Source organism: Lagopus leucura, unplaced genomic scaffold (assembly GCF_019238085.1).
Source record: "Lagopus leucura isolate 7727_CA_CO unplaced genomic scaffold, USGS_WTPT01 Super-Scaffold_702, whole genome shotgun sequence".
Taxonomy (NCBI): domain Eukaryota; kingdom Metazoa; phylum Chordata; class Aves; order Galliformes; family Phasianidae; genus Lagopus; species Lagopus leucura.
The window spans coordinates 8,748,250-8,766,159 of NW_024962254.1; the positions used below are offsets into that span (position 1 = coordinate 8,748,250).

Below are 17,910 nucleotides of genomic sequence, written 5' to 3' on the forward strand. Positions count from 1 at the left end.
CTCCTCATGAAATTTTACAAGCTGTGGAGCAGTTTCAGCTCCTGCAAGTTTCACAAGGTGGCGATCTGCAGCTAACCACCATCTGTACTTGCTGCTCTTTTCATTTGCTCGTGTATTAACTCTGGCTTTTGTTTTTAGATTTAAGCAGTGGCAGCTTAAATCTGAGCATTATTTCTTGTGCTTTAAAGGCCCTGAGCTTCACAATGACAGTATTAGTACAAGCACAGAGGGAAAGGACGGCAGGATCTGTGGAAGGGATTGCAACAAGGCTGTACCTGCGGCTTCATCCTGGGGTTCCAGCGGATGTAGTAGCCGACCCACAGCTCCAGGTGCCGCATGCTGGCCACAGGGTACAGGACGTGGTTGGAGTAGCTCACATACAAGGGGTTAGTGAAGTCCTCCAGCTGGCTGTTAATGTAAGACCAAAGTGACACGGTCTTTTTTGGAAGGCTCTGTAAGGGAAGGGTTGGAGGAGGCTTTAATTCCCATACTAGCATTTATGAGTACTTAAACAGCATTACATATGCCTGTCATTAATACAGATCTGGTTGCCTTCTTGTAGCTTTAAAAAGAATTCTTCTTTTGATGTGGTTATTGGAATCGAAGCACATGGATGCAGGCAGGCAGGCACGCACACACCCTGGCATGGAAACTCCCTGTGCTTCTCAGCATGGCCCCAAAGTCGCCATCGGCACAAGGGGACACAGCTCAGAATTGGCATGTGAACTCTCGGTGCTTTGGTTACACTTCACCTCTTTAAAGAGGTCCCGGAGGACTTGCTGGAGCAAGTAATGGGTTGGGGGGGGGAGGAAGAAAAAAGAAAAATCCATGTGACTGAAGTCCTGATGTAGTGAACTAATTAGGCCCATGAATAGTCCCAGCGAAATGGAAAGTGCATGAGGTTTTCTTTTCTGGAAATTCAAGCACTGTGGACTCAAAAAACAGGGACTGATTTCAGTATAATGCTATCACTCTGCATTACAGCAATTGTTTCATATTTTATTTTTTAACCAGTGTGCTGTCAAACACAACACTGTCCTCTGGGATGTTAGGCTGCAATGTTTCAGCGATAACATCCTTCATCGATGGAGAGGAGAGAGAATGAGTGTCACTCTGCCTGACTTCAGGTTGGTGGTGAGCAGGGTAGTGCTGAATGGATCTGAAGGTGCACAGCTGCACACAACCCAACTGGAACCAATCTCAAACAAACCTATATCAGAGTGCAGGGCAGAGCTGGCTGATGGGAGGGCCCAGAGCCACGTTCTTTCTCTAACTAGAAGCTCTGTCCTCTGCCAGAAAAATGCAAGCACTGCAACAATGTACACTGAGACCTGTTACTGTTTGTAACCCATGTGTGTAGAATGACAATGTGCTCATTACTTTAAACCTAAAGGAAAAGGGAGGGGAAAAAGGTACCAGCTTCCAGAGATAAGTTTATGTTAAACCAAAGGTCAAAGAAAAATTGCATTTCCAAGTACTCTGGAGACAGCAGGAGCTGCTGAGCCACCAGAAAGTAGCTGAAGAACTCACTAAAAAGAGGGAGTGTGAGCAAAAGGGTAGTGCTCTGAAATGTAACATCCCCACAGAGAGCAGCTGACACAAAGTGGAAAAGACCCCGAATGTCCCAGCTGTTAAGATGGAGGCTTGGCAGTACCTACAACCAGCTGCAATTTCTTTAGCACCATCTGGCCAGCTAAAGCAATCACAGTATCACGTCTTCATCTCAGAGAGAAGCTCTTACCTCCTTTATTCTCTGCTGCTCACTGCTGCACAGGAACGTCCCAAATAAACAGCTGTACAGGTGGTCCAGGATGGTTATCAGGAAGTACTCGTTGAACTCAAATGCTGTAGGAAACTTCAGACAGAACCAGAAAATGGGTTGGGATTTTACAACAGTCACAAACTTTCTCCCACAGCCATAAGGAGCTTGCTTGCCTCTCATTTCTAAGACAGCATTTGCTTCTGTTCTGCGGCTGGCTGGATATTTGGGGTCATAACTGCTCCTCCCAGGAGCAAGGGTTTCTCTCTTGGAAAGCTGCTTTACATGTGCAGAGAGGTATTCTGAGCAAAAGCCAGAGGCATGAAAGGTCTGACCGCTGTGTTTACACACATTCAGTTCTGCTTCAAGTTGAAGCTTGCTCTGCTGTGCCTGCCCCCAATGACAGACCATTCCACCACACTGCAAACAAAAGGCTGGAGCATATGTGAAATAAAGCATCAAGGAATGGAAATCCCCTGGGGCCAAATGGGAATAACGTGTGTGCCCAACAGAGTGCTTTGCAGAGGGCACAGCAGAGAGGCACCATGTGACACAGATCAGTGGGATGAATGGAGGTGTACAGGGGCTGTGGTTGCTGCTGATGTACAAATACAGAGAGATCCATGATGGGGAGAAGTACTGGAGCTCCACAAAGGGGCAAAAGGAATACATGCAGCATAATGCAGAGATGGAGAGGACAGCAGGAGGCCTTCCTCCCTTGGAAAACACTTTTCTCTGACTGCACTGGCTGCAGTTCTCACCTCACCATCAGGATGCCAAGGACAGCAGAATAGAAGTGATTTTAGAGGGTGGTAAATTCTCCCCCTTTCTCTGCTTGGATACAGTACAGCTTCATATATTGTGGTATCTTTTTCCCCATTTCATCCATCATGGTTCATGTTGAGCCTATCTTTTTCAGTGAACTGCCTGACCACTGCTAACACTGGCTTTAAAATACACAGTACAGAGATCACAGCAGACATTAAGAAATCCCAGGTTCCACACAGCTGTGGGGAAAACCCCCACTAGCCATTGGGGATCTCTTCTAAACTGAGGAGCAGTTCCTGGCTCCATAACTCAAGTATCAATGAGGAGCAATGTATCAGTTTTCAGAAAAAGTCACTTTAGAGCAAATTCCCTGCAGGTTTGTTTATGGGATCAGTGTGAGCAAACGTCTGCATCCACGATGTCAGAAACTGAAATTAGTAGCTCAGGTTACTCATGTTTCTGAAGATACTGTGGGCTAATTAAGGGTGGTTGAGGTGTCTGTCTCTACCCCACTAAATATGAAGACACTGCCTTTCTGTTTCAGGGTGACATGCTTCTCACAAGCTCACATTTACCATAGCAGCATTCATGTAAGCAGTGCCCACTGGCTAGCTAATCTGACACAAGAGTACATCATGGCCTTCCTGCACAGCTGTGCATTCAGGCTCCCTGCTAAAGTGAGACAGTCAAGACACTTGTCAGAGTCCAACAAAACAAAAGCAGAAGCCCAGGAAGGAGAGCCTGTGCAGGTCCTAGGGCCAGACCCTGTGCCACACTGTGGTACAGTGGCCTTGCAGATGTGCTGCTCAGCAATTTACCTGTCTTGTCATTTGCCAGACACAATCGATGAACTGGAGGAAGACAGGAGAGCGATCTGCATCTGCGTGATTCTTATCTCCATGGCCAACTCTCTGGAACAGAGCACAACAAAGAACATGAGATGCACAGAGTTTCATGGGGAAGCTGCTCGGGGCTCATCTCAGTCACACAAGACTGCACCAACAGATCCAAACAGGTTCAAATGAGTTGATTTTGCTCCTTCCGTATTAGTGGGTGAAGCAGTAAAGGATAGCTACTCCCTTAGTCTTTGAAGTGAAATTTTTTTATGATGATATTTTCATGTTAAATTAAAACGAGTTGTTTGAGTAGGGCTCCAGATGCTACGCTGGCACCGATTTCAGCTAATAGCCAAAGTTCAGAGGAAAAAAAAATTAGAATGCTTTTTGCTTCAGTTGCAGCTGTCGTCCTGGCTACTTCAGTAGTAGAGTTTGCTGGATCTGAACACTACCTACAAACACAGCATGTGGTGATAACCGTCACACAGCACCTCGCAGCTTCCAAGTGCTGTACAAACACTAACTCAGCCCATCTCCTGCCACCTCAAGAGATGCAATTAAGAAAGTATCCCAGAAGTAGGCCTCCAACCCCGACCACGCTGTGTGGCCCTGGACAGGAATGCGAGGCATGATTCCTTACTATTAGACAGTACATTAGTGCTATACATTACCCATGAGCTCTGAGCTCTGTACAAAGACCAAACGAGCATGGAGGTAAAGTAGTTACCTCTTCTTGTAACACTGTTGTCCTCTCAGCAGAGGAAATCAGCATCATTATCTCCTTTGTACAGACAGGGAAGTAAGAATCCTCATAGTGCATACACCAGGTAATGGTTTTGCTGAAGCAGAACCTTAATTACACAGTGCCTCAGTTATACCACTTTCTTCAGAGGGGGGGAACAGCATTTGACTACACAAATTACCACCACCGCATCTGCTGTAAACAAACCTTGTTCTAGCCTTTGCCAAACTAAACAACCGCAGGAGAACAGCTACAATCAAAACACCATAGGAACAAAGACCAAACGGACACTACTGAAGCATTCCCCTAGTATAAATCATGACAAACAGCCAAGTCACAGGTTCACAAAGCTGCCCCTCTGCACACATCCACGATCTCAAACTGCTGGTCTTTTGCCTAAACATTAAAAGCTTCCCCAAAAGCAAAATGTGCCCAAACAAAATGTGAGCTCAAGGCCACTGCAAAATTCCCCAACCTCTTCAGTACTAAGGTATTTGTTGACAACATCCAGGCAGCCTTAAAAACTGGACTGAACTGAAAACACAAACAAAACACCCCACTGTTTGCCAATTCCCAGCTTATACTGAACCCAGCGCACACTGCTAGTTTAAGACTGAGCACAGGAGCTGAGAAGGTAAATACTTCCTGTTCCTCCTATCTAAGCAAGGCTGTCTCCAAGGAGGTTAAGACATGATAGCCATTATAGACAGAAAAGAGGAGCAGTAGCATTCACCCTTCTTCTGCAAGTTCAGCTGGGAGACTTCTCACAGAAAAGGCTAAACTCCTTTGAAAATCCCTTCAAGGTATACAAAAGCTTTCTGTGTTACGAGCTTTCCAAGGGCTCATAACTCACCAGCTGAAATCTGTGTCCAAAGCTCAGCCACTCCTTCTCCACTAGCACTTCAAAGCCCCTGATGGTTCGGTAGTAGCCATCTAACATCAGCAGAGAGAGAGAGGTGAGCTGGGCTGTCCGGTCCCAGCCGTCACTGCAGTGCACAACCACAGATGTCTTCCCTGACTCCACCTTGTCGGCGATTCGCAGGGCTCCAGCAAGAATGAGCTGGGACAAGAAAAAAAGAAGTTACAAAAATGTCTTTGGAACAGAAATTATGCATGACAAACAGCTACTGACAGCATAGGACAAACCAAGGGCTCTATGTGCCTCAAGGAGAATGGTAAATCAGTTCCAACCTCTTTATAACTAGGGCAGCAAATTGGTGTCATCGTTACAAAAATGTGTTCACATCTAAGCCATAATGTAGGCACCCCTGTAAAAAAAACCCTGCATTAAGCTCAGCCATCCTTGGAGAGGCCAGGATTTCAGCTCAGGAGCATTTTGTATCTCAAAATGGCTGCTGCCTTCCAATTGCTTGAGAAGCAGGACAAGTTCTTTCTGTATTAACTGACAGACAGTGTAAGCTGTACATCTCTTAGGACAGAAAGCTTAGTTTGAAGATGAACATTTGTACAAGCTGAAGCGTTTTGTCCCATTCATTTTGATTCTGCTCCAATTCCTGAAAGGCTGAGAAGGCATCAACACCCAACACCTGCTGGTCTGGGCCAGGCAGCAACACCTGGATGGCAAGGATCCCAGAGCTGAGAGGTTGGAAACAGACTCCTATGTTCTCAGGAGTGCTTTCATGGTTACATGTTACCCAGAAATACAGTATGCTTCCAAAACACCATCTTTCAATGTTTTGTCACCCCCTCTCTGGTACTCTTTGCCATCTCTTCTAAATTCCCCATCCCCAGACACTGTATTTTTGTTGCTTTTAAATTGGAAATTATTAAATTTTCATCTTAAATAATTAAATTTCTTATTATTTGAGGATCTGTCACTGGAGTTAGCTCTAGTGGCATTTCCCAATAGACAGAATGTGTCATGGTTCTATGTTTTTTGTTTTTGTTTTTTTGTTTTTGGGTTTCAGTATTCCACATCAAAACATCATGTAGTGTACGGGGCATTAAAGTGTCACTGCCCAATCCCAGGTACCTATCCCTGTACATTACAGAAGTCACGGGATCTGGCCCTTCCGGGTGGGGGGGGGCGCTCTCTTGCTGCCTGGCAGTGGGTGCTGGAGGGTGCTTTCCTAGCCGTTCCAAGCTTTTCAGGTTTGAATCGGTCCCGGGAACTCTCTCTCTCTCATCTTGTCTGATTTATTCATCTCAATTGCAATTAAATTGTATCTATTGTGTTATCTTGTATTCCAATATTATAGTAAAATAAGTTTTCCTCCATAGATTGTTGCCGCTGTTCTTTTCCTCCCTTCCTTCCTTCCCATTTTGTGGGACTGGGGTGGGGGGGGGGAGGGCAGAGGCCTGTCGCCCCTGTCACAGACATAGATTGATCTGGTCAAATCCGTGACAGAATGGTACAAACTCCGTTACATCCAGTGGATGCAGACAAGCATACCTTGATATGCTCTAGCCAATGAGTTGATTCTAAATTAGACAGCCAGTGAGTCTCTTCAATATTGGGATACACAATTTCTTTCAGTTTTCTCAGGGACTCTCTCATGACATGAATGTTGTGAATGTCCAGGAACACTAATTCTGCATTCTGATAGGCATCCTCACTCTCATAGCCTCCTCCTTTAGCCTGAAGAATAAAAAAAAGAAAAAAAAAAAAGCATTAAAATCACTAAGTGAAAGCATATTTGATATTTTATTACAATAGTTTGTATGAGCAAATATGAGCTGACAAAATAGCACAGTGTCTATGCTATCTAAAGCACTGGATTTATCTTACAATTGAGTACAAATATATACATGGACACATTTTGTGTCTCTTTCCTGCAACAGTAATGAATGCTGTAATTATCACTGAATAATATCACATTGCAAGCTTTCTTTTTCTCAGTAATTATCATTTATCCCCATTCAAGCTGCTAGCTCATTAGATTCGCTATTCTGTCATTTACAAATTTACCATACTATTATAGAGGAGTATATCCCACACAGTAATTGCCTTTCTTAAGTAGTTGAAAAGACAGATTAAAAAAAAAATCAGTTTTACTGCAGCAAAGTAGTTCTACCATTACAACATGGCTCAGAGTGATGGCATGAGACACAACAGCAGAAATATCACAACAGTGATACTTCTGGACATTAGAGAACACGAGGTAATGTTCTGAAATTAAAGATCACAATGCCTTATCTTCAGAAGAGATGAGCATTCCCTGCTCCCATCAAGTTTAACAGGAGTTCTGAAACTCTCAGAGGAAGCAGATTTCCAGTCATGTGATTTGAAAAACGGTGATGCATCAAATCCAGCATGCTGGAGTCTGTATCAGTATCCTGTTCATCTTTCGGCCTTGATTTCTCCCTTTTAATCTCATTTCAAGTTATGCATTAAGGGGGAATGGTTTTAAACTGAGACAGTGGAGGTTTAGCCTAGATATTAGGAGGGAGTTTTTCATACAGAGGATGGTGAAGCACTGGAACAGGCTGCCCAAGGAGGTTGCGGATGCTCCATCCCCCCAGGCCAGGCTGGCTGTGGCTCTGGGCAGCCTGGTCTGGTTGTTGGTGACCCTGCACATAGCAGGGGGTTGAAACTACATGATCATTGTGGTCCTTTTCAACCCAGGCCATTCCATGATTCTATGATATCTACTGATACTAGCGCAGGTGCAGAAGTCTGACTAATTAATCAGATCACTCTGTATGTATTTTCAGTGGAAACCCCTTCGTGATTCTCAGGAATAATTTGAAATGTTGGTGGGATGTGTGTTCTAAATGACTGGATTCACAACTCTTGTAAAAGGAAACAAAAAAGCTGACCTTATTGGCTACAGCATTCACACTAGGCCTTGCATCGAATATGAAGATTTTATGGGATTGAGCATTAGAATCCATGATGGCTTGTAGGTACTTTTCATCTTCCTTGCTTCGTTTGCCACTTACTCCCACCATTGGCTGGCTACAGCGAGTAATTGTTGCTTGACTTTCTGGGTGAATCCATGACAGTACCTTCAGAAACGAAAAAGAAATGAGGGACAATAAGGATTCATTAAATGAGTGTTCTACCTACAATGGCTTGTTCTGGGAGCTTTCCCTACACTACCTGCTTCCAAAAGGCTGGATTTTATTAAGTCATGATCAAATGAACCAAATGTACTGCATTTATTCATTCTGCACTTATTCATTCTGGTTACACTGCCTAAGTCGAAACAAACAGGAGGTGATTGAACAGGATTAAGTCTGACTGTTTTCTCACAGTTGTGTGAGTCACAAAAACACCTTCACAGTCTGCCGTCACTGGGCTATGTCTCACCTTATGTTTCAGCATGTCAAAGTTAAGAACTCTTGGAACAGGTTTAATTTTCTGTAAGTATGAGAGGGAAAAGTACATTTTCAGTTGCTGCTGCAATAGCCATCATATTGCTGTCTTCTGTCTTAGTTTGAAACAATAAACATTTTCACTAAGAGTACTGATAAGTATTCCTCTGTCCTCAAGTGTCAGAGGAGGCCAGACAACAGTAAACAACCAAATAGGGCTACTGTGTGTCCCAGGAACTGAACTGAGATTCAGTCTGGATTGTGCTAAGCTATCTTATCTTCTCCTTTTCGTTTAGTCTACATCTCTTTCACAAGAGTAGTTCCAGCAGATAATGCTGTTTTCTAACTCCTCAGACATGTTGCTGTCACTTTTATTATCCATTGACCATTTATTTGCTCCCTGGAATCCACTTAACCTGATCTTAGCATTATTTATGGCCCAAAGGTATGTAACAAAACCACACCAAAGTGGCTTTTTTTGTCACACTCACTGGTATTCGTCCTCTTGATCTGAAAGATGCCACTCTCTTTAATTCTTCATCAGGAATGTTTACGGGCACAGCTAGAATGGCAGGGTATGTATCACACAGCTCATAGCGCTCATTAATCTTGCTCAGCCTCCAGCTTTCGTTGGGAATTCCCTTAAGAGGAAACAACAGCAGGTTAGCAAACAAGTTGCTCTGAGGCTTCACCACAGTTAAATTCCAAGACCAGAAATCCAAGGCAACTTTGGTTAACAAAGGGCATTTAGAGCTGGACCCCAGGATTGCATTATCTTGGCAACTTGCATTTCATGCCCCTTTCTGGATGGGCAGATGTTTTGCTCAGGTTGCTGAAGACAAAAGAAAATTAGAGGACTGCAGGATGGTTTGTCCAGGATTAATGAACCGTAGAGGCTGCAGATGAAGCAAGAGATGAGGTTGTCCCCCAAGGGCTTCTTTAACATCTCTTCTGCTTCCATGATGGTGTTACAGGTGAGCAAGGAGCAGGGCATCAGCAGTGACTGTCAGCCCCCACTTCTCTGGCAGCACTTAGCTCAAATAGGCTGGGTGGCAACTGGGGATGGAAAGCAGAGCTACCAGACAGGATGGAGGAGAAGTCACAGAGTGCACACAAGCACACCGCTGAACGCAGCGTGCCTGGGAGGAAGCAACTCAGCACAGTCCAGAATAGCACAAGCTGAAGCACAAGAGTGAAGGTCCTGAAAATCTGTAGACTTAGTTTCGCCAATGTGCAGAGGCAACAGATCAAAATGGAATGGCTGCTACTGTAATGCCTGCAAGGAAAGATTTAAACAGCCACATGCTGCAGCAGGGTGAGTGCTGACATTGAGCATCAGTGAAGAAGGCTGTGAGAATACAGATCTACTGCAGGTCCTCTGTGCATATGGGCAGGCTGCTAGGCAGTCAGTCTTAGAGAGAGATCAGCTTTTAAAATAATACACGCTTTTGTTCTTAAAAACAGTATTTCGCTTCAAGGAAGGTGGTGGGTGACTGGTTTCCCCTGCCATGGCTCCCACAGGAAATAAATGACAAATCTAACACAAGTCAGATGAGCTGCAGTCATACGGCTGACCCACACAGACTGCATCCAGTTCCCCAGCAGAGCGGTGAGTCACGCTGTCAGAACAGGTCACCCTCAGAAATCTGAGGAGACAGACCTTGTGCCTAATACTGGTCACACCCAGCTTGTGAACCTCCTCTGGCCCTGGGGCACACCCTGGGAAGGAAATGCTACTACAAGGAATTAGCAAAACCATCAGGATCATGAGTACACAGAAAACTCGGAGGAAGATGGCTTTGGTGCTGTCTGAAACCAAAGCTGCAGAAACTATAAACAAACTGTGTATGCACACAGCTCAAGCTTACTGATGGGTACAGCATGCTCAGAGGCCCACCTGCTGTACATACGAAGGATGGGATCTCCTGGTCCCATTCTAAAACTGTTCTCAGTCCTATCCTAATGAGTATGTGACTGTGCTGCAATGTGTTCTGTATCTTCTACTGAAACTCACTGAAAAGACTAAGCAATGTAAAGCATCTTCACTGCACCAGGAAGACTGGCTTCAGTGCACACTGCTTAGTCCAGAACTGCCACCTCCAAAGCTCAAGGTCTTACGGACACTTTTTCTGCCAAATGAAATTTTGCATCTGCAATAACCCAGGCCAAGAAAATCCATGACAACCCCCAGAGAAAGAAAAGAGGGTGCATGTCACTGAGCTTTTCATTTCCTTTGAATCATAGGGAATGTCCTGAATCAGAGCACCACCCATAGAGGACTTTGGATTCAGACTGTGACTTCCCCTAAGGATTTGAAGCAAGCAGAAATAAGCAAAGTAGTCTGGAAGAGAGCTGAACTTGCATCTTCCCAGGACGTTTGCTACAATGTGGTGCAATTATTCATGTTGCTTCAGATTTGCAATTTTTCCAGCTGGAATCAATAGAAAAAAACACAATATAAAGCACACTGGCATTTCCTCATATAAGATGCATTTCACTGTTTACTGGTAAGTTGTAAGTCTACTTGTGATCTTTGGCTTGCAGCAGCCTCTGAACTGTACCCAATAATGGCCTGGGAGAAGGCAGGTTGGCCTTCCAAACCTCTCTCGACTCTGTTCCATCGTGGCTCAAAATCACCTCTCCCAGGGTGTAGTGCACATCTGTAACTCAGACTGGCAGAGTTATGAGGAAGTGTTGTGAGAAAATCTACAGAAAGATAAGAAATATAAAATTATAGATACGGAAAGAAGACTGTTGAGATGGGGATCACTGGTAACTCATGGTTTGAAGAGATATAACACCACCATGAAAAGATGTAAAATCCTAAAAGAAAAAACAAGTGGGCAGCCATTGTTCGAAGGCCAACAACTCAGTCATCCTGTGTGTTGGTGTTGGCATTACTGGTGGAAGAAAGCAACAGTGACTCAACCAAGGAAGGTGCAGATAGGCTGATCCTTCTTCTCTCACATACACCTGCCTGGTCAAGAAAGTCTCCACTGATGGCTTCTTTGGAGTAAGAATTAATACTCAGCCCAGTAGTTAGTTAAATCCAAGTGCTAGCCAGTAAGTTTATATTTTCAGTCTACTGGCACAGCCTCTTCATGCATGGTGAAAAATGCTCAAATACACTCACTCAAAAGAATGACTGAAGCCACGCCTGGAACTTGTAATGAAGGCAGTGCTCGGGAGCACTCCTTATGGCCACATCATCCAACCATACAGACACAGTCACTGTGTCATCTCCATGCACAAAGAAAACTCAATTTCCCTCTGGCTAGTCATTCACACCTTACTTTCATCACCCATACTCAGTTATCACTTGACCTACATGTTGAGAAGACTGGGTTCACTTCATCTGCAAGTTACAACAGCTAACACAAGCCAGCACAGCACTGAAATCAGCACCTTGCAAAGCATACACGCGTGTTTAAATTTAAACACATGATGATCTTTCACTAACTGGCAAAAACATCAGGTCCTTGCAAGACATCTCTCTCTACTAGACCTAGCAGACTGATTCTGAGCTTAGCCTATGCAGCTGCAGCAGGCACGGCAAGAAGGGTCCTAAGTTACCTACAGCCCTTCCTCTCCCAAAACGGATTTGGCCCAGGAGATATCAAGAAGCTGAACATTTCAGCTCACGCACATACCTGCACCAACACAGGCTACAGCTGCCAGAGCCAAGCTGGTCCCTCCAGCTGTGTGCTCAGCCCACACGGTCGTCCCTTAGCACAAGGGAAGTGACAATCCTTTTTGCAGCAGAGATATACCTCACGTAAGCAGGATTGCAGTTAAAACATGGGACATTTAACAATTCAATTCTCTTTATCCTCTCTGAAATGTACCCAATGTTCCCCTGTAGGTCTCCGTTCTTATGCTTTACCTTTCCTACTCTGGCTTGAACTAACGCTTGGTACTTTCAGCTTCTCTTCTAAGTTATTCATTGCTATATGCTTTTTCAGAAAGCAGCAACCACAGCCCTGTACTGTGGCTCTGTGGTACTTAAGACCAGAGCATAGAATTAGACAAGCAAGACTTCTGTAGGGAAACATCACACATTTCCAGCTTCACAACCGCTTGTAATATTTTCCAAATCCTCCCCACCTTGTTAAGGAAAATGAAAGCTTTAAGTTACTCCAAAGGCACCTCAAGGCCTTTTGGTTTCAGCTGAGCCTTATTCACTTTGCAATTCTGTTTTATACTCTGCCAGCCCGCGTGTAATAAAAATCAGGGAGCAATTTCAGTTTTAAATTTCATTTGCCACATGTGATTCCATTTACTGACTAAATCCCAAACCTCTCTAAGTTCCTTTTGTTCTCCACAGGTTGTTTATTACTCCCCATAGTTTTACACAATCACAGATTTTTAATAAGTTACATATTTCCATCCTTCCCAAGAACACTAGCAGCAAAGTAAGGAAAGACATTCAGTAAGCCCCTAATTGCTACAATCTCTATCATATCAACACACTTTTCTGAAAAAAAAATTGATACCACACACAGACCTTGCCATGTCTACCAGTGCAGACATAGATCTTACCATGGAGCCTCATCAAAAAGTTTTTTTCTGGATGCCTTGTGGTTGGCTTCTGCTTTTGCTCTGCTCCCCTCTCTCTGCGTTCCTGCTCCCACAGGGAAATGAGTGGCTTTGCCCAACATGCCCCAAGTTAATGCCTGACTGTTTCGCTGGGTCGCTTTTGCCCTAGGCCAGCTCTTCTGTATTAGTTTTTAAACCAATTCCAAAAGGTCCTGCAGAAAGCGCACATGTCCTGCTTTTCTATTTCTGATCATAATTCATACACTCAGAGACAGGTAATCCCATTATCTGATTAGATGATGCCAGTTCTGTTTCACTGTTAACAAATCCCTGCTGCCATTTCAGGACATAATCCTGATTTACCGTTGTAGCAGTTATTGCTTTAACAGAACCTGGCTGGACAAAGAAAAGAAGGCTAAGACATTCACACAGATAAATTGAGCATCCATAGTTATAAATGCCAAAATTAAATAAACAGACTGAAATATCTTAAAGTTTTGGAGAGGACATAAAACTTCATGTTGCAGGACTTAAATCAATTATAATGAAAGGGATGAAAGTCTCCTCCTGGCCAGATTACAACACAAACGCCTACTGCAGCATGGTTTGCCTCTTCAGCAGCTGGCGTCGGTCACTTCTGGAGATAAGCTGTTGGGACAGATAGATTGTGTGATCTGGAATGGGAACGATGGTGGTCCAGCATGTGTAAAGCTCAGATAGGCCATGGCTGCAAACAAAACTCATTTGGATTCATTTTCGCAGTTATCAATGCAAGCAAATTATTGATGGTGTTAGCATCTGGACAGCAGTTTGGTTTCCTGACAGAAAAGCAGTCAGGCTAAGCTTTTCTTGTCCACTCAAAAATGATGCAAGAGCAAAAGTCATTACAAAAGCAGCTCATGTTGCAGCAATGTCACAACAACGTACCAACACGCTGTATTGCTACCTCAAGACTCCAAGACCCTGAGTCTCATCTGCTCTGCAGAAAGGCCAAGAAAAGCTGCAAATCACCTACATGTAAATCTCTGTATCTTTCCACTGTTCAACCAAGCCCATGGCAAATTTAAGGTACTGAGAGTCACAGTATAAAAGGTAATATGAACAGAAAGCCTACATTCTAAAAACTCTAAGCTCACCAGGATTGAGAAACTGGATTAATTATATTAATTATATTAATAACTTGAAATTATTTTCTTCTATCCAGATTTTGTTCAAATGTCCTCTGTGCCTCATCTTTATTATCTGCAGCTTAGCTGAATGAATGCTGTGCTTTTCAATTGAGATTATTTTGATTGCCAATATCTGGTCTAACAAGTCAAAGTCAATCTGATCACATGAGAATTTGTTTCTTTTGGGGTTTTATATTGTAGTATCACTGCAAAACATATATTTTTCTTTTGCAGTGAAGACAGTGGGGGCATGATACATCTCACTTTCAAATAGCAATTTAGAAGACAGCGATCTATCTTAGGTAGCTATTTTAGAAGGGAACAAATCACCTCCAACAGTGAAGCTCTCTCTCCCCATCTGTTAATGATAGGCACAGATAGGCAATTTAGTAAGCATGCCCAGATTTTAGAAGACTAAAGCTAGTAAAATGGATTCCCTCTTTAGATTTCAGATGTCAGGAATCAGATGAACAACACTGGGACATAGGTCTTGTCTTATTTTGTTTTATGGGAAAGATCCAAATAAAGCTTTAAATTATATGTTTGTAAATGACCTCATTTTACACAGGAAAATTGACTTTATCCTGACAGATCTGGATGAAGCAAAAGTTTACTGTATCCAGAACAGAATCATCACCAAACTGTTGTTTCCTCAATTTGAACACTGCAGGAAAAGAGCTATTTTGTTGTTAAAAATACAAAATTAAAAAAATCCCCCGTCTTTTTTTTCCCTAGGGAGATGCACTCAGCTTTTTAGCCTGGTATTTCTAGTTGACAGCCTGTCACTTTGTGCTCATTAAAACCCTCTGACCAGTCTATTCTGGACACATTAAAACTGTCTGCTCTTCAGACTGCCTTCTACTCTGACTCCCCAGAAAAATGAAGGCATTCTACACTCAGATTTGTTTCCTCCCTCCAGTTCTTGTTTGAGATATCTTAGAGAAAGCTGAAAATAATTAAAACTAATAGAAGCAAGAATAGAGGCATGAAACTCAACAATGAGATGCCCACAAGTGCAAAATACCAACGTCAGTTTCTTACCACCAGCACAATTTGATGACAAAGCAATAGTCTTTTTTCCTACCAAAACCTAAAGTCATCTTTCTGCTGCCTGAATAATCTCTCGTCAGTGGATGCTACTATCCCTAAAACTGCCATCATCAATCACTGCACTATGGAGAACAGTGTCCTATTCCGGTCTGCGAGACATTTGTCAGTAGGATAATTCTCTGTTCACACAACCTGTAATTCTATATTGCTGCACAGAGCCTCATTCTGACAAACAGAGAGGATGAGGAAGGGTATGACACAATACTCACTTGTCTTCTGTACTCCCAAATAGGGTCATACACCTTCCATCCATTTTCTGGAAAAACTTCTTTGTATTCGAATGCAAAAAGCGGCTGAGAAAAAGAAAATGTGCCATTAAGAGCCCATTCAGTGTCCATTTCCAGGATGCTTAACATCTAAAATAAGAATCCTTGATGGGTCCTTTTTTTTCCCCCACTGTATTACTTTTCTTTTAAGGTTTTGTTAAAAAGATCAACACGCTGACTGTAGGAGGTCATTTCTTCAACAGCATTTATACCAGCTACCCCAGTCTTTCTTGTCTATCACCCAGTACTTCATGGGCAAAAGAACTGTGTTATAAGAGAGAAAGAAAAGACTACTTGTGCAAGAACACTCTTACATATTAAAAACTGGATCCTTCCATGATCATGATCCCAGGCAACATGGGTATCCCAGCTTGAACAGGAAGAATGAATCAGATGGATCCAGAGGTGGCCCCTTCCCATCTAAACCATCCAGTGATTGTATGACTCAATCAGTATTTGAAGCAACAACTGCAGAGTCACAAAATGACTGAACAGATGAACTGCATTTCAGGTTTGGAAGCAGTGCAGTCACCATTAGCTGTAAACCTCTGATGGATGTCACTGTGTTTGGAATATTTTACATCCACTATGAGGATAATCAGAAAGTTATTCTTCATTAACAAAGTAACCCAGGTAGTAGACTTTTCCTGTTTTCTATACAATTCTGACTGAGTTAATCTTCAGACAGGTTTAAAATCAGCATTTCATCTTGTTCAACATAAAACACATCATGTGAATATTCCACCTGGGAGGTGAAACTCAACAAAACAGTTCACTGCCACTCTGCACCTTTTGGTAACAACATGGGAAGAAAACAAAATAAAACCAAACATACTTACAAGATTATTTGAAACTGGGAAAGCATATTTCATTAGGTTCTCAAATATGGATCGTCTAGTTCTCCCTTCAGGCTTATGAGCAAATCTTAAGTTTCTAATGTCCTAATAAAAAAAAAGGAAATCAAACTGTAGGTTTTAAACCATTTTAACATCCAACAGAACTCCAAAAGTCAGCATTCAAAACAAAAGTCACATCATGATGTTCTATCATGATGTTCTTTACAGTACTGATTTAGTATTGCATGTTGATCAGTGTCATACAGCAGCTCTGGATTTGGCTTGATGACCTGTTGTAGCCTTCACAAAGCCTGCCACAAGCACAAGGGAGTAAAGGGAGTGCACGGGCAGTACCCTGCCTCCAAATGAAGCTCCCTACCTGCTAAAAGTCTAGGGGAGAGACTTAGGGACAACTATCTCAGATTGACAGGACTTTGCGAGACAGCTCCTGCTGCGCTCCCAAGCTGAGCTGTGCTAGAACACTACTGGAAGGGACAGTCTCACAAAGCATCTCCATAGAGCTACTGCACGTTGGAAGCTGAAGCCCAGCTGCTACTTTGATAGTGCAAAGTAACAAATGCCAGCTCCCTTTAAAACCTGCAACTCAGAGCACTCGGAAGGCTGAGTGAAACTGAGAACTCCTCCACTTTGCACGGCAGCAGTTTCCACAACGAGGGGTAACCCAGGACATCTTTTCTGTACTCATCTACAAAATTAAATTCAGGAACTAAATAAAGCATCTCTATACTGCCATGATTTTCCACTCAGGTCTACAAACTCAAACATTTGTAGTAAACAGTTTAACAGCCACCAGCAGGAAGTGAACCATCAAGGTCAAGTACATGAAGATGGAACAGTAAGTCAGAGAATCAGGAAAATGGCAAAGACTGTCTAACAAGACTGAGATGAAGTGACAGGGCTCACACAAAATTTCATAATGCATAAGCTCTATGTGTACTAAACTGCTGTGCATTCCCTGGGCCAAGTGGGCTGCAATATATATGTATGTTGTGTAGTACCAAGAAATCTATCTTTTAGTCTGTGCCTGAGTTTCCCATCCAGGGAAATAATACAGTTCTTTCTAAACCTGCCTGTGTAAGCAAGTTTGCATATGGGTAACACGGCTGAGGACAAAGAATCCAAAGCAGAACAGGGAACAAATTGGCCTGCCAGCACAGGCACCCCCATGGTAGCCTTGGAGGATTACGACTACAGTAGGCTGAGGAAGCAGCTGGGTGATTGGGTACAGGCTACATCAACTGTTTGTGACTCAGCATGCCCACAGCTTGAGAGTCTGCTTAGCTTCCTGGTGCCTCAAAATCACAGCAGTGCCCAGCACTGCTTGGGACTCATCTTCATGCATCCATCTGCTCTCAAGCAGAAAGTAACATCCTAAGACCTTCGAGGTTCAGAATCTAGCTCTCCCCAAGCTGCCATTGAGAAAAGCAAAGGGGTTGTGCCTTGGTGAACAGAGGAGGTATGGATTTTAGGACAACAGATGTTGCCTTTATCTGCTTTGGGGTCTACAATAAGTAAACACTAGGAGGTGAACTAATTATTTCCACTACAGTTTGCATTTTCAATGACTCCAACAGCTCCTGAGAGGCACA

General features: G+C 43.3%; 1 protein-coding gene across 1 annotated transcript in view; it reads right to left on the reverse strand.

Moving 5' to 3' along the window:
• The window catches only part of MTMR2 (myotubularin related protein 2), a 64,465-nt gene that overhangs the window by 2,607 nt on the left and 43,948 nt on the right, over positions 1–17,910 (reverse strand). Inside the window, exons 6-14 of the mRNA XM_042862484.1 lie at positions 16,304–16,405; positions 15,408–15,491; positions 8,875–9,024; positions 7,886–8,074; positions 6,519–6,704; positions 4,959–5,165; positions 3,346–3,438; positions 1,742–1,855; positions 276–452 (exon numbers count right to left, since the gene is read on the reverse strand). Of these exons, the coding sequence (XP_042718418.1) occupies positions 276–452; positions 1,742–1,855; positions 3,346–3,438; positions 4,959–5,165; positions 6,519–6,704; positions 7,886–8,074; positions 8,875–9,024; positions 15,408–15,491; positions 16,304–16,405 (1,302 nt within the window). The remainder of the gene's footprint in view (positions 1–275; positions 453–1,741; positions 1,856–3,345; positions 3,439–4,958; positions 5,166–6,518; positions 6,705–7,885; positions 8,075–8,874; positions 9,025–15,407; positions 15,492–16,303; positions 16,406–17,910) is intronic.